We start from the raw sequence: 26,119 nt of genomic DNA, 5'->3' as shown, positions 1-26,119 counted from the left end.
TTTGGAACCAAAGTCCCACTTCCCTCCTCAGTTGCCCCTCTTTTTGGTCTAGCATGGGTGCTCAACCTGTGGCTCTCCAGCTGTTGCAAAACTACAAGTCCCATCATGCCTCTGCCTCTGGTTGTCATGCTTGTGGCTGTCGGAGTCTTGCTATGCCTCATGGGACTTGTAGTTCCGCAACAGCTGGAGAGCCACAGGTTGAGCACCCCTGTAAAAATGTAAAGATCTCTATAAATAAATATACAATTTACCACCAAAAGTATGAAACGACACTAAATCTTTCACCCAACCTTGAACTGATTGCATTTATTTTCAAAGGCCAGTATAAAGCACAGGTTCAGTAGTTGCGAAAAAAGGAATGCAGGAAAAACCCTCATGTTGTTTATCCGCTTTCCATAACAAATTACAAGGAGTTCCGTGAATAGCCAAGAGGATATGGGGGCAGTTAAAACGACACTAGTGCTCCCATGTATGTGGGCTGCAGCCCAATTAAAAAAAAATGTGTAATGCCGCGTACACACGATCAGAATTCTCGTCGAAAAAAGCTCTGATGGTTTTCCCGACGGAATTCCGACGGAATACGGCTCAAGCTGTCTTGCTTACACACGGTCACATCAAATTCCGATCGTTTATAACGCAGTGACGTACAACACGTACGACGCGACTAGAAAAAGGAAGTTCAATAGCCAGTAGCCAATAGCTTCTGTCTCATAGTTGAATCTGAGCATGCGTGATTTTTGGCGTGTCGTAATTGTATATACACAATCAGAATTACCGATAGAAAGTTTTTCCGTCTGGAAAATTGAGAACATGCTATCAATTTTTGGCTGGTGGAAATTCGGACAGGTAAATTTCGATGGAGCATACACACGGTTGCATTTTCCGATGAAAAGCTCTCATTGGTCTTTTTCTGGCCGGAATTCCGATCGTGTGTACGCGGCATTAGATCTACAGTGGGGAAAATAATTATTTGATCCCCTGCAGATTTTGTAAGTTTGCCCACTTACAAAGAAATGAAGGGTCTATAATTTTTATCATAGGTGTATTTGAAATGATAGAAACAGAATATCAACCTTGAAAAAGTATTCATACCCATTGAAATTTTCCACATTTTGTCACATTACAACCAAAAACTTAAATTTATTGTATTGGGATTTTATGTGATAGACCAACGCAAAGGGAGAGATTTAGTAAAACTGGAGCATGCAAAATCTAGTGCAGCTCTACATACAAACCAATCAACTTCCAGGTTTTATCGTCAAAGCTTAATTGAAGAAGTTGAAGTTAGAAGCTGATTGGCTACCATGCACAGCTGCACAGGATTCTGAGTGCTCCAGCTTTAGTAAATCAACCTCACTGTGGCATATAATTGTGAAGTGGAAGAAAAAATGATAAAAGCAGCCACAGCCTCAGAGGAAAAGCCTGTCCCCTGCCAGCATGCTGCAGAAAAGAACCATTGCCCTTTGTAAGGAAGCAGTGGTTACAGAGATCCAACCAGCCCTGCTGGTAAGTCCGTGTTAGAACTCTCTAATTATCAAGGAGCATGAGTTTTGCTGAATGCAAAGTTATAGGTCTGTCTCAGGACAGGATATGCCCATCCTCCGCAGAAGGACCACTACTCCTACACAGCTTTAGTCTGCATAGACAATATTGGCAAGAAAAAAGCCACGTTTGCTATAAAAATCATGTAATGCCGCGTACACACGACCAGACTTTGAGGGACTAGGTCCGACGGACTTTCGACGGAGTTCTGACGGACTTTCCGAATGAACGGACTTGGCCACACACAATCACACCAAAGTCCGACAGATTCTAACGCGATGATGTACGACTGAACTAGAATAAGGAAGTTCATAGCCAGTAGCTGCCCTAGCATCTGTTTTTGTCCGTCGGACTAGCATACACACAAACGGATTTCTCGGTCCGGCGGAGTTCCGGTGGGAAAATTTAAAATATGTTCTATTTCTAAAGTCCGCTGGATTTTTGGCAAGCAAAGGTCTGATGGAGCCCCCACACGATCGAATTGTCAGACGGACTCGTTCCGCCAGACCTTTGCTGTCAAAGAGTCCGGTCGTGTGTACGTGGCATTAGTTTTACTAGGGCTTTTTTAGCTGGAATGTGGCAGTAGCTTGTTCCACCACCTCCAGGACTGACCCTGTGCTCACTGATTAATTGTAAATTAATTAATTATGAATTACTATTAATTTACTATTAAATACTGATTAATTGTAAATTAATAAATTGTAAACACAGAAGCCGATACTCGCTTCCTCTGCCAGCTTCTGTGTTTACAATGACAGCACACCTCCTAACAGATGGTTCAGGCACATAACACTTCCTGCCACAGGAAACAGAGGAGTTGGGTAACTGCAGCAGCTTTGTGGCAGCAAAAGGGGGGTATTGGAGAAAGAGGTCTGTACTAAGGGGAGTATTGGGGGAGAGCTCTCTACTGAAGGGGGGTATTGGGGAAAGAGGTCTGTACTGAGGTGAGTATTGGGGAGAGCTCTGTACTGAAGGGGGGTATTGGGGAAAAAGGTCTGTACTGAGGGGAGTATTGGAGGAGAGCTCTGTACTGAGGGGGGTATTGGGAGAAAGTTCTGCACTGCAGAAGGTATGGGGGGACAAGCTCTGTACTGAGGGGTTTATTGGGGGAGAGCTTGGTACTGTGGAGAATATTTGGAGGGAGCTTTGTACTGGGATGGTAGGTTGGGATGGGAGTGGGGGGGGTTAAGGGAAAGTACTGAGGGGGGAAGAGCTTGGTACTGGGAAAGGTGTTGGGGGGAGGGGGGGTTCTATACTTGGGGTGTTAGAGAGAGCTCTGTCCTGGGGAGGTGTAGGGGTAAAGCTCTGCACTGGGGAGGGGGGTGTGGGTTGGGGGTAAAGCTCTGCACTGGGGGGGGGGGGGTTGGGTGGAGAGCTCTGTACTGGGGGGTTTAGAGGAGAGCTGCTGTGTACTGTAGGGGGAGGTCGATGATGGAAAGCTCTGTAGTGGGGGGGGGCTTGGTACTGGAAGAGTTGTTCGGGGGAGTGCTCTGTACTAAGGGGGGGGGGGGCAGTTGGTGGGAGAGCTCTGAACTGGGCGGGGGTTTAGAGGAGAGTTTCTGTGTATTGCTAGGGGAGGTCGATGGTGGAGAGCTCTGTGGGGGGGCTTGGTACTGGAAGAGCTGTTAAGGGGAGTACTCTGTACTAAGGGGGGGGCAGTGGGTGGGAGAACTCTGTGTTGTGTTGGGGAGGCAGTGGGTGAGTGGGTGGGGGAGCTCTGTGTTGGGGGGGTTATTGTTAGGGCTCTGTACAGGGTGGGGAAGCTGTTTACCCTGGGGGGGTATGAGTTCTTTCACCTATTTTCTGAGAAAAAACCCAGAGCATTACTTTATTATTACAAGAAGTGACAGCTTTATTGCCAAATTATTTGACCCATTGCTGACATGTAAATTGCTCTGACTTATATTGGGGTGTACAGGTTTGGAAGTCGAACAGGTTTAAGAGAAGAAAAATCATGAAATAAAAAGCTATAGCAGCACTGTAGGAGACAGAGATGAAGTTGCTACAGGTGGTATGTGAATTGGGGATGGATAACGTAAATTCTGCCCTGGAGCCCCAGACTATCAATCCGGTCCCATCCTAATCCACCAGACTGAGACACATTATCCTACAGAGCATTGGAAATCCACGTTCTGTCTGTACTGTATAATATATAGCGTGCCGATATGTTTTACTGCCCGTCTATGCAAAATGTATAAAGCGTGGGCATATTTCATCTTTGATATAGGACAAAGAACACATGTGATGCCCCCATCTGTATCATATTGGCAAGCTGTTTGTTTTTGGATGATCAGATACCAGTTTATCTGTGACGGATTTTAGGAGCACATTTGAATACAGATGTGAGCCAAATCATTTCCAGATACCGGCTGCCTGAAACGATTGCAAGGCTTATGTCTGCAACCTTCCCCAGTGCAAGGGTGAATTCTTGAGGGATAAAGCCTAATACAAAACAGCCAAGGAATGTCACCAGTTCTTCATGGGCTCGTAACTCTCCAGAAAGGTGTCCGTCTCCGAAAATGAATTTCTGTACATTCTGGAGGTCAAGTAAAATGTAAAAATTTAGATTTTGCTCTTAGGCAGCATGGTGGTCTAATGCTTAGTGCCATTTCCTTGCAATATTGAGGTGCTTGATTCAGTTCTCAACACCAGTAAGGCTTTCTGTAGGTAGTCTTGTGCATTCTCTTGTACGGTAGCGGGCACAGTAGTGCCCAGTGTGGATCTCCATCTTGTCTACTAGGCATCGCCATAGGTAGCCATGAGAGCAGGCTCAGGGACCCCTTGTAGTGCATAGGTAGTGAAGTAACCCAAGTAGTCCCTCAAAGTAGTACTTAGGTGTGACCATACATAGTGAGATAGAGCCAGCCTTGCTCATGCCAATAGGGCTTAGTTATAAATTGTCGGGAGTATGCCCAGTATTGCTATCATGAGAAGTGTCTGAAAGCCCAAGCCACAGTAAGGATGTAGGCGGTGTGGATCTCTTTCTTCTTAGCCCTTGTACACAGAGTCGGACATTCCAACAGAAAATATCCGATCAGACCGTGTTGTCGGATAATCCGACTGTGTGTGGGCTCCATCGGAATGTTTCCATCGGACAAAGTTTTAGAGCTGGGCTATAAAACTTTCTGACAACATGATCCGATCGGACTTTGTCCGATTGTGTGTAGAGAATTCCGATCGGACAAAGTGCCACGCATGCTCAGATCAAATTCCTAGACCAAAGCTATTGGCTACTAGCCTGAACATAGTCCCGTCGTAACAAAATAACATCATCACATTACGTACAATCAAATTTTCCGACAACTTTGTCCAACCGTGTGTATGCAACACCAGTTTCGGACAAAATCCGACGGGATTTGTTGTCGGAATGTCCAACCATGTGTACAAGGGCTTAGGGGGAAGCAGGGGAGAAAAAGAAAAGGTGTAGGACTATTAGAATTACTTACATCCCCTTTGCGTTGGATACAGCACTCTAGAAACCCTCCACTAACAGGTACAGAATCATTGACTCGGCTCTCCTCTCACTTATGTTCCCTCTACTACTTGCAATCTTAAGGAATGTTCCACCACAGTTGGGATGGATAAAGCATGTATACGTTACATGTAAATCAAATGCATTCAGTAGGCAGCTAATTGAAAGGCTTCCATTGTTGGAAGTCTTCCTTCCCCTAACCTCAAGATGGGGACATCTTCTAGAAGCTGGTGAGGCTGCTTTTGAATTCCATTGCCAAAAGGCCTGAAACAGGTATGGGTCAGACTAGTTAGAGGGTGCTGGTGAGGCCAGGATGAAGCCCTACCTGGGTGTGCTCTTGTATTGGCAGGTTCCAAGAGGTACCCTGAGGAGGTTTTCTATGTCCAAAAGGCCCTGGAAGGTCTAGGGGACCTTCGTATGTTCAGGGGTAAGAACAGGTTCCAGAGGACATGCAGTTCAGCGCACGGCTTCCACTATACAACACTCTCCACATTTGCGATTCTCCAGTCACAATCCAGAAAACAACCTTGCAAACCTATAGACAATATAAGACCTGTTTCCACCTTACCCGTCCTGCTCCTTTAAATGTAGTCAATGACAATTGGGCTTATAAAGCAACAAAAAAATTGAAGAAAAACAGGACTTCTCACTTGAACACAACGTCACCTTTTTTATACACAACATTTATAAACGTTCACTTTGCTAAGTGGACAATCTCTTTTCCTTTAGGGCCATTCACACCAGAACATGGTGCGAGAAACCCGCGTTCCGTGTGTATTTCCAGCATTAGATTCAAAACGCACTGGGTGTGCAAACCACTGCAGGTGTCCATGTTTTCCCAATGATACCCCAAAACAGAGCAAACGCAGTGCATTTTCCTGCACCGGATCACACGCTACCATCAGTGTGTTTTTAAAAGTAGTGCATGCACTACGTTTGAATGGGCTGCAATTGCACTGGATCACACCAAACGTATGGGCTGGAAATTACACCGCGCTGAATCGCATAGGAACCCAGACCACGTTCCTGTGCAATTCAGGTGTGAATCGGCGCTAAGTAAATCAACTCCCTGCCTCCCAAACTCTGCGTGTGCATGACTTCCTCGAGCAAAGTGTTGTCTAAACAGAGCGGAGCTTCACTGTCAGTCAACATTGACTCATTTTAATCATTATGCTGCTAGCTTTAGTAAATAGATATAAAGGTATAATATATTTACTTGTTTTCAACTTCTTTTCACATTTCTTCAGTTACTTCCTGGTTTCTTGCCTAGGCCAACATGATGTCATATCATCATCCGATTATGATATACACTATATTACCAAAAGTATTGGGACGCTCGCCTTTACACGCACATGAACTTTAATGGCATCCCAGTCTTAGTCTGTAGGGATCAATATGGAGTTGGCCCACCCTTTGCAGCTATAACAGCTTCAACTCCTCTGGGAAGGCTGTCCACAAGAACAGGGAGAACACGCAAACTCCATGCAGGTAGTGTTAAAGGTTGGCAGGTTAGTGTCATGGTTGGCATTTGAACCAAGGACCACAGTGCTGCAAGCCAGAAGTGCTAACCAACAAGCCACTGTGCCGCCTTCCTTTTGGGCACAAATATAAGCTAATTTGTTGTTGCAATGAAGCCTAGGGTAGGACCAACAAAAATGTATATAAGTGCATTAAACGCCTGCCCTGAAATCTTCATCTTCCCATCAAAGCATCACCACACTAATCCATGAAGATCACCACCCGAGTGCCACCTATGTAAAAAAATACAGCACAATGCCAATATAATATTCTCCTCCATATTACAGACAGCAACTCCGTGACCTTCTGGCCATGTGCATTAGATGCCGGGGCAAGTCAGATAGAGCCCATCTCATATTTTAGCTGGAGGACCTCCAGCATCATCTAGGCCTTTCCTCCCCAAATTGATATTATTGTTATATAACGTTAATGAGAGGGGAGGGGGAACGAGCTTTAAGGTGGCCACTTGGGCAATATTAGCACATGTCATTTTAGAATGACTTTTTTACCAAAGCTTTTTTTTTTGCCAATCGTGTCTCATTGAAGCAGGCCAGTAAGGCTGGGAAGGAAAGGGATAGATGATGCTGGACCCCATCCAGTCAGGAAATGAGCAGGACTTTATGTGTACAAAATAATGGACCCTAACAAACTAAATATAAGGACTATAACGGTACTCAATTTTTGTAAAAAGTATCAAAAAATATTTACAGTGGAACCTTGGTTAACCTCCCTGGCGGCGATCGGCGCCAAATTCAAAAAAGTAAAAACACACAAAACACACACAGTACTGTAATCTTACAGATTACAGTACTGTATAAAAAAATGACACACCCCCTTTGTCCCTAGTGGTCTGTCCAGTGCACTGCATGTACTTTTATATTATAAATACTGTTTTTTCTGCCTGGAATTTGCCCATAGCAACCAAAAACTGTCCCTTTATGTCAAAAGTGATTTTAGACCAACTAGAAAACAGCGATAATAAATTAGAATCACTTGCAGAATTGAGCGATAGCGATTTGTGGGGAAATTCGTCATCAAACACTAAATCTAATGACAGCGACAATTCTGCAAATGAGCAAATTTCAGTGTTTTTTGATGTGATTACATTATTGAATAATTTTTATTATTCTTTATTATATTATAAACTTTATCATACCTGGGATGTCTGCTAGACTCTGGTTTGAACAGATTTAAGAGAGTTATTCCTAAGAATTACAGGACTACAATATAAAACGCCAAATTTCCATGCAAAATAATTGTACCGTTTTCAGCACCTAAAACCAGAACGAATCATACCGCCAGGGAGGTTAATGAGTAACGCGGTTACGAGCGTTTTGGAAGACAAAACAACTTTTTTTTTTTAATTCTGACTCGGTTTGCGAGTGTTGTCTCGCAAAACAAGCAGAATTCAAGCTAATGGGGTGTGCAGTATCGCATTTGGCCAGAGGTGCGGGGCGCCGGTGACACTCGAAACAGTTCGAAGCCATTCGGAAATACTCGGAATCTCTTGGAAATACTCAGTGTTTCCGAGCCTTTCGGAGTTCAGCGGAGCTGTCCTCGAGTATTTCCGAGGCTCTCCAGCGCTCCCCCCCCCTCTGGCTATATGCGGTATTGCATGCAATAGAAGTCAATACAGAACGAATTATAGTTGTTTCCATTAACTTCTATGGGGAAACTCGCTTTGATATGCGAGTGCTTCGGATTACAAGCATTCTCCTGGAACGGATTATGCTCGTAATCCAAGGTTCCACTGTATTATATGATAAAAATTGCCCATGTATACATAGCAAAAAACATACAAAACACACAAAAACTGCACATAAAACATAACCAAAACCAGGGGCGGACTGACAACTCATGGGGCCCCCGGGCAATAGGAGATTATGGGACCCCCAGGCAATCAGAGATTATGGGGCCACACAGTATACAATCACACAGTATACACAGACGTGTTTCTATTTGCCAAGAAGGTACTGGAGAGGTGGGGCAGCTATAATCTCTGGATTTTTAGACCAAAAGGATGTTGGTAAAGGACATTTCATAGACAGATGTGAAAAAAAAAAAAAAAAAAACATACTTTTCCTGGTTTTACTCAGGCTGGCAACCCTGATGGGGCCCCCTAGTGGCCCGGGCCCTCGGGCAGTGCCCGAGTGGCCAAATGGTCAGTCCGCCCCTGACCAACACCATCTAGTACTCCATGAATACAGGTTCTTGGTGGCTCCCCTATGGTGGAGCACAGCGAGTTGCTGTAATTTCTGAAATTTTTGAAATTACAGCAACTCACTGTGCTCCACCAAAGGGGAGCTGCCAAGAACCTGTATTCATGGAGTACTAGATTGTTTTGGTAATGTTTATGTGCAGTTTTTGTGTGTTTTGTATGTTTTTTGATGTGTATAATTGTGCAATTTTTATCATATAATAAATATTTTTTGATCCTTTTTACAAAAATTGGGTACCGTTATAGTCCTTAAATTTAGTTTTTAGTGTCCATTATTTTGTATATCATTGATTAGGATGAGGTAGCAGACCAAGGGTCTCTCTATGAGGCCTTCCTCCCAATTTCCTATTTTTCAGGACTTTATGTAACTTGCTGCAGCTTCTAATGCACACTGTGAGACGTTCACAGTGTACGGTGAAAATCAAAGTAGTTTCTGTACAGGAGAGGAGCCTGTACAACTGTGCAAGACTGAAAGAAAGGCTGATGGTCGGCTTTAAAGTGCTATTTAGCATGCCTTAAGTGCTCCAGCAGCTTGAAAAATCAGGGCCTATTCATATTACAAGCATTACAAGAGATCCATATTAAATCAAATACTATATTTGCAATCACACACAGTGGCCATTCACTTACCTTTATATGAGCTGATGGATCTGGAACAGTCTGAATCATGTCCTTACCCCGGTCTGACCACCATACCAGAGAGGGAGTCCCGAGTGTAGCTGTACAATGAGAAACACAGCTTCAGTTGTCACATCTGCACACTAATTTATTATTATTATTGTTCTTATACAGGATTTATATAGCACCAAAGCTTTATAATATAAAAGCAGACAGTACAATTACAATACAACTCAATACAGGAGGGTTAGGAGGGCCCTGCTCCTGAGAGCTTACAATCTAATAATAGATAAGGTGATATTAGCTGCTGCAGAAAATTATTTTATCAGTAAACCAAAATGCATGCAGTTTTTTCATCATTGTTTATTTATTTTTATTTTTTTGTAGATTCTTACAAAATGTAATTTTCTATGTTGTATTCACCGAAAACCAATCAACAAAATGAAATCGATCTAAAGCCAATCACTAAAATCTCATAAAAGCTTTAATAGGTTTATATCATTTTGAAAGTTGTTTTCAATCTTCTTAAGCATTTTAAAATAGGAGCCGGTGATCCATCAGATTAGGCGACCCAGATTTTGAAACAGAAGTGACGTTCGAGGCCGCCATCTTGCTACACCCCGCACTCGTCCACAGTCATACCTCCCAACATTTTGAAATGGGAACGGACACCTTCTAACAAATGGATGTAGGCATAGGATACACCCCCTGCTACACCCCCTTAAAGGAGAATTAACCAAAAAAAAAAGGTTAATTAAATCCACAAGGATTTTTTTTTGTTTTTAAATGTACAAATGCAGCAATTTAGAATTCAGATGAAAGGTTTAGCACTGGGAAACACTTTTTGAAAGATAAAAAGTGCATTTTACATACAACTATATAGATCAGAGCCAAATGAGGGACAAATGAGGAGAAATGAGGGACATTGCTCCAAATCAGGGACAGTTGGGAGCTATGCACAGTAAGGATACAGTGAGAAGGCGGCAAGCGGACATCTTGTTACACCCACCCGACAGTCTGGCATTTCACTCTTATTTTTACCACTAAACGGAGTTTATATAGTGAAATACAGTATTTGGAAATCCGTCTGACTGTTCTGATTTTAAATTGTAAAATTAGCATTGTTCTGTCAGATCAGCAGACCTGTGACATCAGCCAGCTCGCCGCTGATTTTACATTTCAACATTAAAACACTCAGACGGATTTAAAAACCCTGAATGTTACTATACAAGCTCCGTTTAGTGGTTAAAATAAGAGTGAAATGCCAGACTGCCAGGTGGGTGTAACAAGATGTCCGCTTGCCTCCTTATGACTGTGTCCTTACTGTGGATGAGTGCGGGGTGTAGCAAGATGGCCGCGACAGAACGTCACTTCCGTTCTGACAGGGCGCGGAATCTGACGAAACATCAGCCATGAAGGTCCGAGCTCAGGCACTTCCTGTCTCCCAGTGGTGCCCCTGCGTTGTCACCCTGTCACATACCCCCCTGGTGGAGACTACAAAGGGCTGCATTAAGAAACATTACTCAGGCACGGTACGTAAAAATCTCCAAAGCCAACGCTTTAAAACATTTTTTTTACAGGTTACCCGTTTAGAGTTACAGAGGAGGTCTTACCCTAGAATTATTGCTCTCAAGTTATCGATTGTGGCGATACCTCACATGTGTGGTTTGAACACTGTTTACAAATGCGGGCGTGACTTACGCTTGCGTTCACTTCTGCGCACAAGAACGGAGGTGATAGGGCGTTTACATTTTATTATTATTTATTTTACTTTTTTTTTTTTACAAGGAATAGAAAAACATCCCTTGTAACAGAAATAAGCACGACAGGTCCCCTTTATGGAGAGATCTGGGGTCAAAAAGACTTCAACCTCTCATTTGCCTTAAAAAGCAAAAAAAAATAAAAATAAATGTAATGTTGGCTTTAAGGGGAAAAAAAATCCCTTTAACCGCGAGAGGAGGAAGTGACATCAAGGGCATTGAGTTGAGTGGGGGGCTCTCTTGCCCTCACTCAGCTTCCTGCTCAGGCATCTGACGGATTGAATCAGATCGGCTCCGAGGTTACTGACGGCTTCGGTACGGCTTGGAGATGACCAGGAAGCGGCAGGAGGGGGCACCTTTCCCACTGCCTATAAAAGTGATCTTGCAGCGAATCTGCTGCTGGGACCACTTTTATATCAAAGCGTTTGAGGGGCGTTAAAAACACCCCTCAAACGGCTGCTTTCAATGCCAGTGTAAACTTAGCCTAATAAATGAATGTGTACTCTTATCTTTTGGTCTGGTGCTCCTTCCATTTGTGTGTAGAACCCTCATCCTAGAAATAGGGCTACCGATAAACTTATTTGTGCTGGGTGGTAGCCAGCCTAGCTAATTTGCAATGGTTGGTGGTCAAATGACTTCTATTCTAATTCTATTCAGTTGTGGCTTTTCCCTTTTGTCAGTAGGTGGCACTGTTGCCTTTGACATTAGTATGATTAGTATTTCTCAGCCAGATTCACTGCTATGAATGTTGGGTGAAGCTATTTATTAGGAAGAAGTCAGGTGATCTGAGTCTCCCCACCCAGTGCTGCAGCCTGGGTGGATGTGTGTGCAGTTCCTGACTGCTAGGCCTGAAGCCTGAGGCCTATCCAGGTGGCTGCCGGCTGCTAGGTCTATCCAGGTGTTCAAGATTATGCTGGGAAAAGACTGCTAAACATCTGGAAACAATTCTAAGAGGGATGGAGCCCTGAGATGAAGTACCAGAGGTGACTCTTGCATGGACCGGGGACCCATGGAGAGCCTGGGAAAGCGTCAAGATGGAATCATCCATAGAATCCCAGCACCTTCTGTGAGTTAAGTTTATGTAGCCCCCACCACCTTTAGGTGGGTGCTAGTTAAGTGCTAGGTAAATTTGCCAGGGCCTTGCAGTTTAAGGCCTGGTTGTTCTGTTTGGTTTGGATGGGAGGAGTGACAGAGTAGAGAGAGGAGGATGTGGCGACCTGCATTCTGCCCTCAAAGATCTCTCTTACCTTCTATTGAAAGTTCTAGAAGGAAAGCGGACTAGGGAGGGGGTGTAGGCAGTTTGTATGGAGAGCCCTGGTCGAATCATTAACTTGTATTTGCAGGGGCAGGCCTCGCATATAAACTGGTGGTCACATGTTCCTAGGAGGAGACGGGAGGAGTTGGACCCAGGGCAGCAGCAAAGATGCAAAAAGGAGCGGGCTTGAAGGCCTGGGGGTTCAGAGACCCCAGCGCTGGATAGCAGGAACAAAACCTGAAGGCCTGAGGGTTCAGAGACCTCAGTGCTGGATGGTTCTACAGAAACCAAGTCACCAAGTAACTCCGGGAGAAGTGGACCGGACATCCCAGCTTGGGATGATTCTAACCATGTGGAGCGGGAAGTAGCTGCAAAGAGGGTTGAGTGGACCGGGATATCATACGGGACTTTCCTGAACTGACGCGGGAGGATCGCAAGAGTCAAGATAGGCAGGTGAGGCATGGGGCTCCAGCATCCATTTACCATGGTGCTTTTCAGAGGGGCATTGGTCAGTTCACTATGGGAAAAGGACTCTTAACTACTCACAGGAACCAGGAGGAAGAGGCAGCTCATATTTCTCAAATATCCCTGTAACATCCTGCAACTAAGAAGAATAAAGCTCCTATGAAAAGTTTGATCATCTGTTGTGCTATTCGGGACGGGGTGGAAGACACAGTTAACAGTAAAGGTATGAACTAACTTAGCAGCTCCTAAGGGAGTAGTGCACTACATTTAGTTACTATAGGAGACAGCCTATCCTACAAAGTACAACTGTGCTGGTTCAGCTTAGAGGCTCTTTTCCCTGTACTGCTAATCTCAGTACAGGAGTCTGCCAATCTGCCTGTTGCTGATCGTTACTAAGGGTGTCCTGTGCCCCATCCCCTCTCTCCCACATTTTTTCCGTTCTAAGAAATAAACTTCTATCTTGTAATGTTTAAGCAGAAAAGTGACTGGCGCCCAACTTTCTTTCTTGTTCATCACCCACCATGCCCAGTACCCTGCACCCTGAGGAATTATGTCAGCCCTCCCTACCTCTGGTAGTCACTATCAGGCTCCCGGTAAATCGGAGTAGGCTCTACATGTGCAGGTGCACGTTACTCAGTACGGCCCTTTCTGGTAGGAGAGAAGACCTGATTTTTTTTTTCTGCTGCAGTTCGGTAACACTTACAGGTCTTGGTCCCTCCCCTAGCCTGCAATTGGGTAGTGAAAAGAAAAAGCAGAAAAAACTCATGGGGTCTGCTTTTACATCATTCTGCTCTCTCCTCCTATCAGCATGTTCCTTGTTTGCGCATAAGCACCAATTGGCTACTTGTACTGCTTCTTCCTGTTACAGTCTGAGTTCTGCTGTACAGTGTTAAGTCATGTGCTTACACGGTTTGCATTAAAAATAAAATACATTGATGAATGAATGCAGAGCTGAATTATTGGGTGTCCTTTACATGTGCCTGGAGTTCAGCTTTAAATCAACTGATTAAAAGGTCCTTCCAAGTCTGCAAGTAGAAGAGGATAAAGACCCCCAAGTCTCCTATCAGGTATTAGTGGCCTTTTCCATCTGGTTATGATTTGCCTTTTTCACGGGTGCCAGATGTACCACAAAAAAAAAAAAAAGGTTAGTTGATATTTTTGGCAAACGTCAACTTGTACTACAACCTTTCTGCGCATTGTAAGTGCCAAACGGCGCACATATATCAATACAGCAATAAATGAATCTATTCTTGCCGGCGTGTGACGAGTGTAACATTAGATTTTACAAACGCGGAGGAAATATAGTGAGGGCTTTGTATGGGCCCGCCGCTCATTACTGGATCATGTTAGGCGGGGGGGAGAGGCCAGAAACAGAAAGGCTCTTCTCAACAGCAACCAATCAGCTTCTCCCGTTCATCCTCCTACCCTGCATTAAAATGATGTGCGGTTGTTATGGGCAATGTTAAGTATTCCTCCTTTTGAAAACTTTGGGGGGCGGGAGGTGTCCATTCACACTTAAGTGTTACATTGCAGAGCATAAACCCTTTTGCTGCCAGAGACATTTTTTTCGCACATTTTAACTACTTAACCACTTCAGCCCCAGACGATTTTACCCCCTTCCTTAAAAAGAGCACTTTTTTTGCAATTCGGCACTGCGTCGCTTTAACTGACAATTGCGCAGTCGTGCGACTTTGCACCCAAACAAAATTGACATCATTTTTTTCTCACAAATAGAGCTTTCTTTTGGTGGTATTTGATCACCTCTGCGGTTTTTATTTTTTGCGCTATAAACAAAAGAGCGACAATTTTGAAAAAAAACACAATATTTTTAACTTTTTGCTATAATAAATATCCCATTTTTTAAAAAACAAAAACAATTGTTCCCTCAGTTTAGGCTGATACGTATTCTTCTACATTTATTTTTTTTACCAAAAACATCGCAATAAGCGTATATAGATTGGTTTGCACAAAAGTTATAGCCTCTACAAAATAGGGGATATATTTATGGCATTTTTTTTTTTTTACTAGTAATAGCGGTGATCTGATTTTTTTCGTGACTGTGACATTGTGACGGACATATCAGACACTTTTGACACATTTTTGGGACTATTCACATTTACACAGCGATCGGTTTTATAAAATTGCACTGATTACTGTGTAAGTGTGATTGGCAGGGAAGGCGTTAACACCAGGGGGCGCTGCAGGGGTTAATATGTTCCCTATGGGAGTGATTCTAACTGTGGGGGGAGGGGACTCACAAGGGGAGGAGACCGATCGGTGTTCCTCTGTACTGGGAACACACCATCGGTCACCTCTACACTGACAGGATGTGGATCTGTGTGTTTACATACACAGATCCACGGTCCTGCTGTGTTACCGGGCAATCGCGGGTGCCCGGCGGACATCGCGGCCCGTCGGGCACGCGCATCGGGTCCTGAGCGACGCCGTTGGCGCACGCCTCCTAGGCGGCCGGGAATGGGAGGACGTCATATGACGCCCACCCAGGATGGGAGATCCCATCTGTGGGCGTCATATGACTATGGGTGGGTAGGGAAGTGGTTAAGGACCAGAATGATTTGCCCCCTTAATGATCCAGACCACTGTGTCGCTTTAACTGACAATTGCACGGTCGTGCAACGCTGTACCCTTACAAAATGTATGTCTTTTTTCCCACAAATAAAGCTTTCTTTTGGTGGTATTTGATCACCTCTGCATTTAAATTTTTTTGCGCTATAAACAAAAGAAAAGCGACAATTTTGAAAAAAACAAACAATTTTTTTTACTTTTTGCTAAAATAAATATCCAAAAAAACTAACAAAAAAAACGTCTTCATCAGTTTAAGCCAATATGTATTCCTCTACATGTTTTTGGTAAAAAAAAATAAAAAAAAAAATACGCAATAAGTGTATATTGATTGGTTTGCGCAAAAGTTATGGCATCTACAAAATAGGGGATAGATTTAGAGCATTTTTATAATTTATTTATTTATTACTAGTAATGGCGGCGATCTGCAATTTTTAGTGGAACTGCAAAAAATCTGTAACTTTGACACTTTTTTGGGACCAGTAACATTTATACAGCGATCAAAGCTAAAACAAAAAAAAACAAAAGCGCTATGAACAAAAAAAAAAAAAAAAACACTGACAATTTTGAAAAAAAAAAAACTATAAACATATCCAATACAAATATGTTAAAAAAAAACAATTTCTTCATCAATTTAGGCCAAAATGTATTCTACTACAGATTTTAGGTAAAGAAAATCCCAATAAACATATATTGATCTGTTTGCACAAAGGCTATAGCGTCTACAAAGTATGGGATATACTTATGGTATTTTTATTTTTACTAGTAATGTTTAGTGATTTTTTTTAGCGGGACTGTGACATTGCAGCGGACAAATTGGACACTAAGGAGTTGATTTACTAAAGGCAAATAGACTGTGCACTTTGCAAAGTGCAGTTGCACTTTTCAAGGGCAGTTTCTCCACAGCTCAGTAAATGAGCAGCAGCTCTGCTGACTTCCATCATCCAATCACATGCAAGAAAGAATTCTGTTTTTATTTTACTTGCATGTGATTGGGTATTTCTTTGCAAAGTGAAGATTTACTTCATTTAATTAAGCTCTGGAGCAACTGCATTTGCAGAGTGCAAATGCAGTTGCTCCAGAGCATAGTAAATGAGGTAAATCTTCACTTTGCAAAGAGTACCCAATCACATGCAAGTAAAATATATGCATTTGCACATTTCAGAGTGAACAGTTTACTTGCCTTTAGCAAGTCAACCCCTGCGTGACATGTTTTGGGGACCAGTGACACTAATGCGGCGTACACACGTTTGTAATTTTGGTCGGAAAAAGCTCTGATGGTTTTCTGACAGAATTCTGACGGGATTGCACTCAAGCTTTCTTGCATACACACGGTCACACAAAAGTTCTCTGAACTTTCGACTGTCAAAAACGCGGTGATGTACAACACTACGACAAGCCAAGAAAATGAAGTTCAATGCTTCGAATTGTTTCAGAGCATGCGTAGGAATTTGTACAGATGATCGGAATTGCCGATCTCTGAACTTTTTCCGACCGAAAAATTGAGAACATGCTCTCAATCTTTTGCTGGCCGAAATTCCGCCAGCAAAAGTCAGATGGCAAATACACACAATCGCATTTTCCGACCAAAAGCTCTCATCGGACTTTTGCTGGCGGAATTTCCGATCGTGTGTACGGGGCATTATACAATGATCAGTGCTCAAAAAAAATGCACTGTCACTGTATAAATTACATTGTCAGGGAAGGGGTTAACATCAGGGGCAATCAAAGGGTTAAGTGTGCTCCTAGGGAGTGCTTTCTAACTATGTAGGGGGGTGGTTTAACTGGAGGAAGAGAGAGATCGGTGTTTCTGATTGGCAGGAACACAAGATCTGGCTCTCTCTGACAGAACGACGTTCTGCCTTGTTTACATAGGCAGACTGCTGTTCTGCCTCTCCAGAGAACGATCGGCGGGTCCGTCCCGGCACCCCCCAGACGACAAAACAACATACGGGTAGAGTAAAAGTGTGGTGGGCAGGCCGGAAGCGGTTAAAGCGGTCATAGCAATTTTGGGGTAAAATTCTTATTTGGTACTCTATTCCTCTGATCCACAAAACTGAGCCCATTAAAGATGTCATTTAATTAGACACCAAAACAGAACCTTATTCAAAAAACTGAAGTCAGATGGAAAATGAGAATTAGTCACAAGTGCAAGGGGACGTAAGGGGAAATGTGCCAGAGATAGAAGAGAATGGAAAGAAAAGACTATTAGTGGAAAGTGAAGTCTTTCTACATTTCATCCATCACTGAAAACATATTCAAAGATAGAAAATGACCCAAGAAACATAAACCTGCATCATGACTGCATTGAAAAAAAGACAATGATATTTAGTTTTAAATTTCTGAGCGGGTATAGACACCCACGAAGGGAAACGGTGGCATTTGGGTGGCCGGGACTTCACCGGGACACCTACAAGTTGCAGAATATAAACTAGACGTTTTCTCAGCTGTAAAAAACGCTCAAACACTGATAAAAGCTTAACCCCTTCCTGCCCAAGCCTTTTTCTGACATTTGTTGCTTACAAGTTAAAATCCGTCTCTTTGCTAGAAAATTTCTTAGAACCAGGGCCGGACTGGCCTACCGGGATACCGGGAAATTTCCCAGTAGACCGGCTGCCCTGGGGCCGCTTTGAGCTGCTGCTGCAGTGCTCCCCTCCCTCCCTCTGTCCTCCGGCTCCTCCTCTTGCATGGCACAAAGCTCGGTCTGTGTAAGGCGGCACTGTAACAAGGTTCCGCCCCCCCTAGACTGGCTCATCTGATAGTTTTCTAGAAGGAAAACTGATTGAATCAGTGTTCCGCCTATCACACAAGCTGGACTAGGGGGGCAGGATCTTGTTACAGCACCGCCTTACACACACAGACCCAGCTCCATCCGTGCCACACAGCGGCCGCTGTGTGTGATCCAGGAAATGGTGAGGCTGCAACTGGTAGGCAGTAGACACAGAGGCAGCAATGGCTGGCACACAGATGCTGCAATGGTGGGCACACAGAGGCTGCAATGGCGGGCACACAGGAGGCTGCAATGGCTGGCCCACAGGAGGCTGCAATGGCTGGCTCACAGGAGGCTGCAATGGCTGGCTCACAGGAGGCTGCAATGGCTGGCTCACAGGAGGCTGCAATGGCTGGCACACAGAGGCTGCAATGGTGAGCACACAGAGGCTGCAATGGTGAGCACACAGAGGCTGCATTGGTGGGCACACAGAGGCTGCATTGGTGGGCACAGCGAGGCTGCAACGATGGGCACAGCGAGGCTGCAACGATGGGCACAGTGAAGCTGCAATTATGGGCACAGTGAGGCTGCAATGATGGACACCATAAAGCTGCATTTGATGGGCACGGTGAGGCTGAAATGGTGGGCACAGTGAGGCTGTCTTTGATTGGCATTGATGAGGCTGCATTGATCTCTCGTACCATGTCTGCAGTCTCTGGCCATCTTTAGTATGATATCCTCAGTCTCTTAACCATCTCCTGTACCATGCCCGCAGCCTCTGACACTTACTACATCATGCTTGCAACCTCTGACCATCTTTTGTATCCTGTTCTCAGTCTCCACCCATCTCTTGTATCATGTCCTCAGTCTCCAGCCATCTCTTGTATCATGTCCTCAGTCTCCAGCCATCTCTTGTATCATGTCCTCAGTCTCCAGCTCTCTCTTGTATCATGTCCTCAGTCTCCAGCCATCTCTTGTATCATGTCCTCGGTCTCTAGCCATCTCTTGTATCATGTCCTCGGTCTCCAGCCATCTCTTGTATCATGTCCTCAGTCTCCAGCTCTCTCTTGTATCATGTCCTCAGTCTCCAGCCATCTCTTGTATCATGTCCTCGGTCTCCAGCCATCTCTTGTATCATGTCCTCAGTCTCCAGCCATCTCTTGTATCATGTCCTCAGTCTCCAGCCATCTCTTGTATCATGTCCTCAGTCTCCAGCCATCTCTTGTATCATGTCCTCAGTCTCCAGCTCTCTCTTGTATCATGTCCTCAGTCTCCAGCCATCTCTTGTATCATGTCCTCAGTCTCCAGCCATCTCTTGTATCATGTCCACAATCTCTAGCCATCTCTTGTATCATGTCCACAGTCTCTAGCCCTCTCTTGTATCATGTTCACGGTCTCTAGCCAATATTTTTATTTATTTTTTACTTTCTGCTATACAACGCATCAAATAAAAAATGTAAAACATAAAATTACTTCATAAATTTACGCCAATATGTATTCTGCTGCATGTTCTTGGTAACAAAAATCCCAATAAGCGTATATTGATTGGTTTACGCAAATTTTATATCGTCTACAAACTATGGGATATATTTATGACATTTTTATTTATTTATTTTGTAGACTAGTAATGGCAGTGATCAGTGACTTATAGCGAGACTGTGATATTGTGGCAGACAACTAGACACTGACACTTTTGACACTTTGTGGGAACCAGTGACACTAATACAGCAATCAGTGCTAAAAATATGCACTTTCACTGTACTAATGACACTGGCTGGGAAGGGGTTAAACGCCAGGGGCAATCAAAGGGTTAACTCCGTGCCCAACCAGTGTTTTTGTGGCATGTGTGTGCTGCTTTTATTAGAGGAAGAGCTGGATTATATTCCCTGCTTTGCAGGGACACAAAATCCATCCCTTCCCCCCTGTCAGAATGGAGATCTGCCTTGTTTACATAGATAGTAGACATGTGCAAATCGTTTTTGGTCCGAATTAGTTTAACAAATTTTGACAAATTCATTAATTCAGAAATATCTAAATTAGCGAAAACCCATTTAACAAATTTTTCCCAAAATTCATAAATTTGTAACGGAAATCTGAAAATTCAAAAAATCTGAAAATTCGAAAATCTGAAATAACTAAAAATAACTTCACTATTACAAACTATTAAATGATATTATTAAAAAATTATAGTTATATAGGTATAGGAATTGGAATTTCTTTTCAAATGTGGTTGTTAGTGAACGAATACAAATTTATCTGAAGTTACAAATTATCCAAAAAAATGAATACCGCATCTAAAATATGGAACGTAACAAAATAATAATAATAATAAAAACTTTTCATTATCAATTTGTTCCTTTCCACTTGTTTAGATGCAGCATACAGTAGGTTATTTTTGAATAATTTGTAACTTCGGCTAAATTCTATTCCTTCACTAACAGCCAAATTTGAAAGGAAATTCCAATACCTATGATTTAATAGTTAATTATTTCCAAATTTTTGGATTTCTGAACTTCGAATTCCGAATTAATGAATTTCGATCATAACGAATGACCCGAAACGAAAACTAACAAATGTTTCATGAGTGCTCTTGTCTAATAGGCTGATCTCTATTCTGTGTGTTTTACCGAAGATTGGTGGGTGCCAGAGGACATCCAATGCCCAACACATGCAGATCGGCTTATGCTATGATCAATCACAGCAAAAGCAGCTGGGCAGCGGTGCGCACAGGCAGAATTGCAGAATTACGTAAATATACACGTGATCTTGCACAGAAGGGCCACCCGTTAGCAGTAAATTTGCTGTAGGGTGGTCCAGAACTAGTTAAGCAGCCCATATGCTAGTACATTTGTATGAAAATTCCCAAGTACTTTCCATAACTTGATGAGTATCCTTCAAAAATACCTCAACATTTCATTTTCTTTTACCGTTCGATTTTGGAATGAATGTAAATCCCTGAACAAAAACCACATACACTATTAGACATTTGTTCGCTCGACAAAAAAATTTCCATCCTTTGACTGTCTGACTCAGTCAAAATTGAATGTTGATTTGATTACACTAATGATTCGAAAATTATTATTATTATTATTAGGGTTGAACAAATATCGATACTAGTATCGGTGCCGATACCGAGTATTTGCCTGAGTACTTTTACTCGGACAAATGCTCTCGATGCTTCACCCGATAACTTGCATCCTGGAAGTCAGTGGGCGGAGTGGGTGGGAGAAGGCAGAGCGTGGGTCCTAGCACAGTGAGAGTCCTTGCAGCAGAGGAAGGTAAGCTTATGGGGCAGGGGTGTGGGTCGCAGTCACAGCCGTGTGCATCCACCAGCATCAGTGACCGGGCCGCCAGAATCATTAACGGAAGTGACGGCCCGAGTCTCCGTCAGAGGCTGTACACGGCAATGCCCATCTTGGTACACCCAGAACTCTGCCTCAGTAGCCTGCAGCCACAAGGCGGCAGCGGACATCTAGTTACACCCAGCCCATATAGTTCACCAACTATATGGGCTGGGTGTAACAAGATGTCCGCTGCTGCATTCTGACTAGGCTTACTGAGGCACAGTGCAGGGTGTATCAAGATGGGCTCTTGTATACTCAGTCATCACATATCATCGATTTTATTTTATCATGCCAGGCTGTCAACAATTAGTGCTGCATTATTTTCAGCGTCACTGCCTAGTGCCTACAAAACCGTTCCACCTATCATTGCCCATAAGTGCCACACATAGGTTCCACCCATTAGTGCCCATAAGTGCCACCTATCAGTGCTGCAAATCAGTGCCCATCAGTTAGTACCACCTATCAGTGCCCATAAGTGCCAGCCGTCAGTGCTGCATATCAGCGCCCATCAGTAAGTGCCAGCCATCAGTGCCGCATATCAGTGCCCATCAGTGCCAGTCATCAGTGCCACATATCAGTGCCCATCAGTCAGTGCCACCTATCAGTGCCAGCCGTCAGTGCTGCATATCAGTGCCCATCAGTAAGTGCCACCCATCAGTGCCGCATATCAGTGCCACCTATCAGTGCCACATATCAGTGCCCATCAGTAAGTGCCAGCCATTAGTGCCAGCCATTAGTGCCGCATATCAGTGCCCATCAGTCAGTGCCACCTATCAGTGCCCATAAGTGCCAGCCATCAGTGCCGTAAATCAGTGGCCATCAGTCAGTGCTTTGAAAACTGTCACTTGACAATAAAAAAAAGTATCGGTAATCGGTATCGGTGACTACTTGAAAACAAGTATTGGTACTTGTACTCGGTCTTAAAAAAGTGATATTGGTGCAACCCTAATTATTAGTATTTTTATTATTATACAGGAGTTATATTGTGCCAACAGTTTGCACAGTGCTTTACAATATGAGGGCAGACAGTACAATTACAATTCAATACAGGAGGAATCAGAGGGTCCTACTCGTTAGAGCTTACAATCTAGAAGGAAAAAAAAAAAAGAAAATTCTATTAAACAAATGATCCTAAAACTAGTGTATGGCCCACTATACAAAGAATGGGAGCCATATTGGGATATTAGAAAAATACTATTTTTTTTCTTGGAAGGTCTGTTTTATATATATTCATGTCAATATAATTTATTTTTCTTTTGCTATGATTTGCCTTAAAAAAAAAAAAAAATAAACTGTGAGATCTTCTCTAAGTTTCCACTTGATGTATTATTTTCGGGGTGCCGGGAGTCCTGGTCAGTGAACAGATCTGTGTCTTTCCAGCAATCCCAGGCACACGGTGTGATTTATGAAGCCCTGATTCTGTATTTTGGAAGCAGAGAGGCCTGCAGAGTATTAATTATAAGATTTTCCAGACTTTTAACAGAAGTAGCCCCTCGGTGATGTCATACTCCGGGGAGCCGGATCACTTCGCCGGCGTGCAAAAAACAGCAACTTTTCAGTCTCTGAAAACTCCCGATAATGACATAATGTAAGTTTTGTTTTTTGTTTAAATTACAGAACATTTCAGAAGAATAAAGTGCGCAGAAGGTTCAGCCCCCGGGGGCGAGCGGGGAAAGAGATCAGCACTTAACTTTTAAAAGGAAAAAAAAAGGAAAATATTAAAATAATGCTCTATTTCAGGGAGGCACACTGGCTTTATGGCTATAGTACACATAATGAGAAAATCGAACCAACGATTGTCCATTTTTTGTTTTTATTTGCCTCATATCGAAAACGAGGGGATTATTAAAAGGTCTGAAAATTCTCGTATGGCAGGATAGAACTTCCCACGTTCTACATTCTAGCTACGTTCTAGCGTGTTCTATCGTATAATAGAAAGTGCTAAAATGTACGTGTGACCCCTCTTCTCATAACCAGATAAATAATATTTCACAGGGCTAGCAACAGAACACAATATTATTCACAAAATACAAACTATGATTTTTCATATTTAATCACTACAATACCGGGCACTTTTATCCCCTTCCTGCCCAGGCCAATTTTCGGCTTTCAGTGCTCTCGCACTTTGAATGATAATTGCGTGGTCAAGCAACTAAATTTTATATATATATATATATATATATATATATAGATGGCACTGATGGGCAGCCTTTATGGACACTGATAGATGAAACTGGCAGGTGGCACTGATGAGGAGGCACTGACAGGCAGCACCGATGGGCACTAAAAGGCAGCACGGATTAGCATCACTGATAGGCACTGATTGGCACCACTTGTAGGAAATGAGTGGCATCACTGGTGGGCACAGATGGGCACCACTGGTGGACACTGATTGACATTACTTGTGAACACAGGTCGGCATCACTGGTGGGCACTGGCAGGCATCTCTGATGAGGCTGATTATCAGTCCAGACCCCCGCCAGGAGAGCCTGTTATTGGCTCTCCTCTACGCACACTCTGTCTGCGTGAGGAGAGGAATGCCGATAACCAGCACTTCCTATTTACATTGATCAGCTGTGATTGTTTTCGATGCCCTTTTCCTCATCCAGTGTTTTTTTATTTTTTTTATTTCCAATAATGCGCAATGTTGTTGACTCCATTTCTTTTTGTACGAATACCATACTAATTACAAATTTAATTTTCATGCTTGATCCTTCTGATATGATCGCATGAACTGTCCTGATTAGCTCTCCTAAGCTGTGTAGTAATGATTTAATTATCAAATGATCACTCCAAATGCGGGTATTTTAGTCTGATTTGCTTATCGTGTGTATGATGCTCAGTGAAAACAGAACACAGTATACACAATAAACATTGTTAGGCACACAGTTAACTAGGGCTGCAACTAACGATTATTTTCATAATCGATTGGTTGGTCGATTATTGTTTTGATTAATCGGTTAATAACCTTAAAAAAAAAAAATGGGTCAAATTGACGTTCATTTTCAACCACAGTGGTGGGAAAATTTGGAAATAATAGAAAACTTCTCGGTCAAAGGAATTTTCAGACAGTGTATATGGTTTTTGTTTTAGAAATGAAGTGAAAATTTCAAACAAAATTCTTTCATTCAGCGACTGTACAAAGATTTTTCATCTGAATATTCTCACCTGAAAATGTATCCGTGAGGCCAGCATAAGGCTCGGTACACACCTATGCAGTTTTTGCTTTTGATCTGTTTCTGCAGTGCTTTTTGCTGTTCGTTTTGATTTTTGCGCATGTGGTTTTACTGCAATTTGCGTTTTTTGCATTTTTTTTGGGCAGATTTAAAATTACAAATTGCTGCAAAAATGCATTACATTCTTTTCTGACCCTTTCCAAAGATGCAGCGGCTGAAAAAAGCACAGATATGAAGGTGTCCCATAGGAAACCATTTAAATGAACTGTAGTACGAAAAAGCACTAATAAACATATAGATGTGAACCAGGCCTAAGACGTTTAGTAACATAATGGGGTTAAAAAGACTAAAATTAGCCATTTATAGTACAAAAAAGCAAATACTACTGGAAGGGGTTCATTTTTTTACTGTAGAACAGTGAAAGTAATATTTACAGTAGTGATTATATTTTTGTACTATAAAGGGCTCATTTTAGTTTTTTTAACTCCATTATGTTATTGGCCAATTAATCGATTATGAAAATAGTAATCGATTCATTTCATAATCGATTAGTTGTTTCAGCCCTACAGTTAACCAATTGATTGCCCCTAAATGTTATCCTTTTCCCAGTCAGTGTCATTAGTACAGTTACAGTGTATATTATTAGCACTGATCACTGTATTAGTGTCACTGGTGATGTCAGTCCTCCCCCAGCAATAGTTAAAGTCAGCTTGCCCACCGAACTATCACAGTCCCACTATAAGTCACTGATGAATAATATATATATATATATATATATATATATATATATATATAGCTAGCACTATCCTCTTCTGTACCGACAGACAGGTACAACGTATGTTTGCAGCCAGGTGCACATACACTTCTGCTCGTTGGAGTCAAAGACCAGTCTAGGGGTGTTTTGTAGTTTTGTATTAGAGGAACATGGATAGGGTAAGGTTTCCAGTAGGATACTCCAAAAACAAAACTATGCACAACTTGAGGACACTAGCTGTTCTAAGATGGAGCCTTAGGTGAAGTCCCTTGTTGGGAGCAGATGGCAGACTTGGCAGTGTAGAAATAAAGAAGCACCCTCTCTCAGTGATACCAGATGGATCCTCAGAAAACTCCCCCCTCAGTAAGCTTCCACGAACCATGGCCACTCTTAAATTCCAGTTTCAGGCCCTCTGGTCGCCCACCTGAGGCTACACGCAAGCCTGCCTCAACCATGGCTGATGCAATCTGAAAGGAATTATACACCTTGATGACCACCCTGGTTTATGAAGGCAGACCACCGGGACCCTCAGATCTGTGAGACACCACATGAGACACGGGAAACAAGCTTTGAGTGTTTTCACAAGGTATCCATCTTTCTTGAGTACAAAAGTAGCTTATATACCAGTAACAATATGTGCTTAAGGGTTTTACAAACTTACACTCAGTACTTTCTTATAAAGAGTTCGACTGCAGTGCTGACTA

General features: G+C 42.9%; 1 protein-coding gene across 1 annotated transcript in view; it reads right to left on the bottom strand.

Moving 5' to 3' along the window:
* Positions 1-26,119, bottom strand: part of ERG (ETS transcription factor ERG) — a 374,857-nt gene that overhangs the window by 249,698 nt on the left and 99,040 nt on the right. Inside the window, exon 2 of the mRNA XM_077479896.1 lies at positions 9,381-9,469. Coding sequence (XP_077336022.1) covers positions 9,381-9,419 — 39 coding nt within the window. The 5' untranslated portion in view covers positions 9,420-9,469. The remainder of the gene's footprint in view (positions 1-9,380; positions 9,470-26,119) is intronic.

Source organism: Lithobates pipiens, unplaced genomic scaffold, assembly GCF_037356315.1.
Source record: "Lithobates pipiens isolate NorthernLeopardFrog02 unplaced genomic scaffold, aLitPip1_a1.2 Scaffold_16, whole genome shotgun sequence".
Classification (NCBI taxonomy): domain Eukaryota; kingdom Metazoa; phylum Chordata; class Amphibia; order Anura; family Ranidae; genus Lithobates; species Lithobates pipiens.
This window is presented reverse-complemented; position numbering and strand designations above follow the sequence as displayed.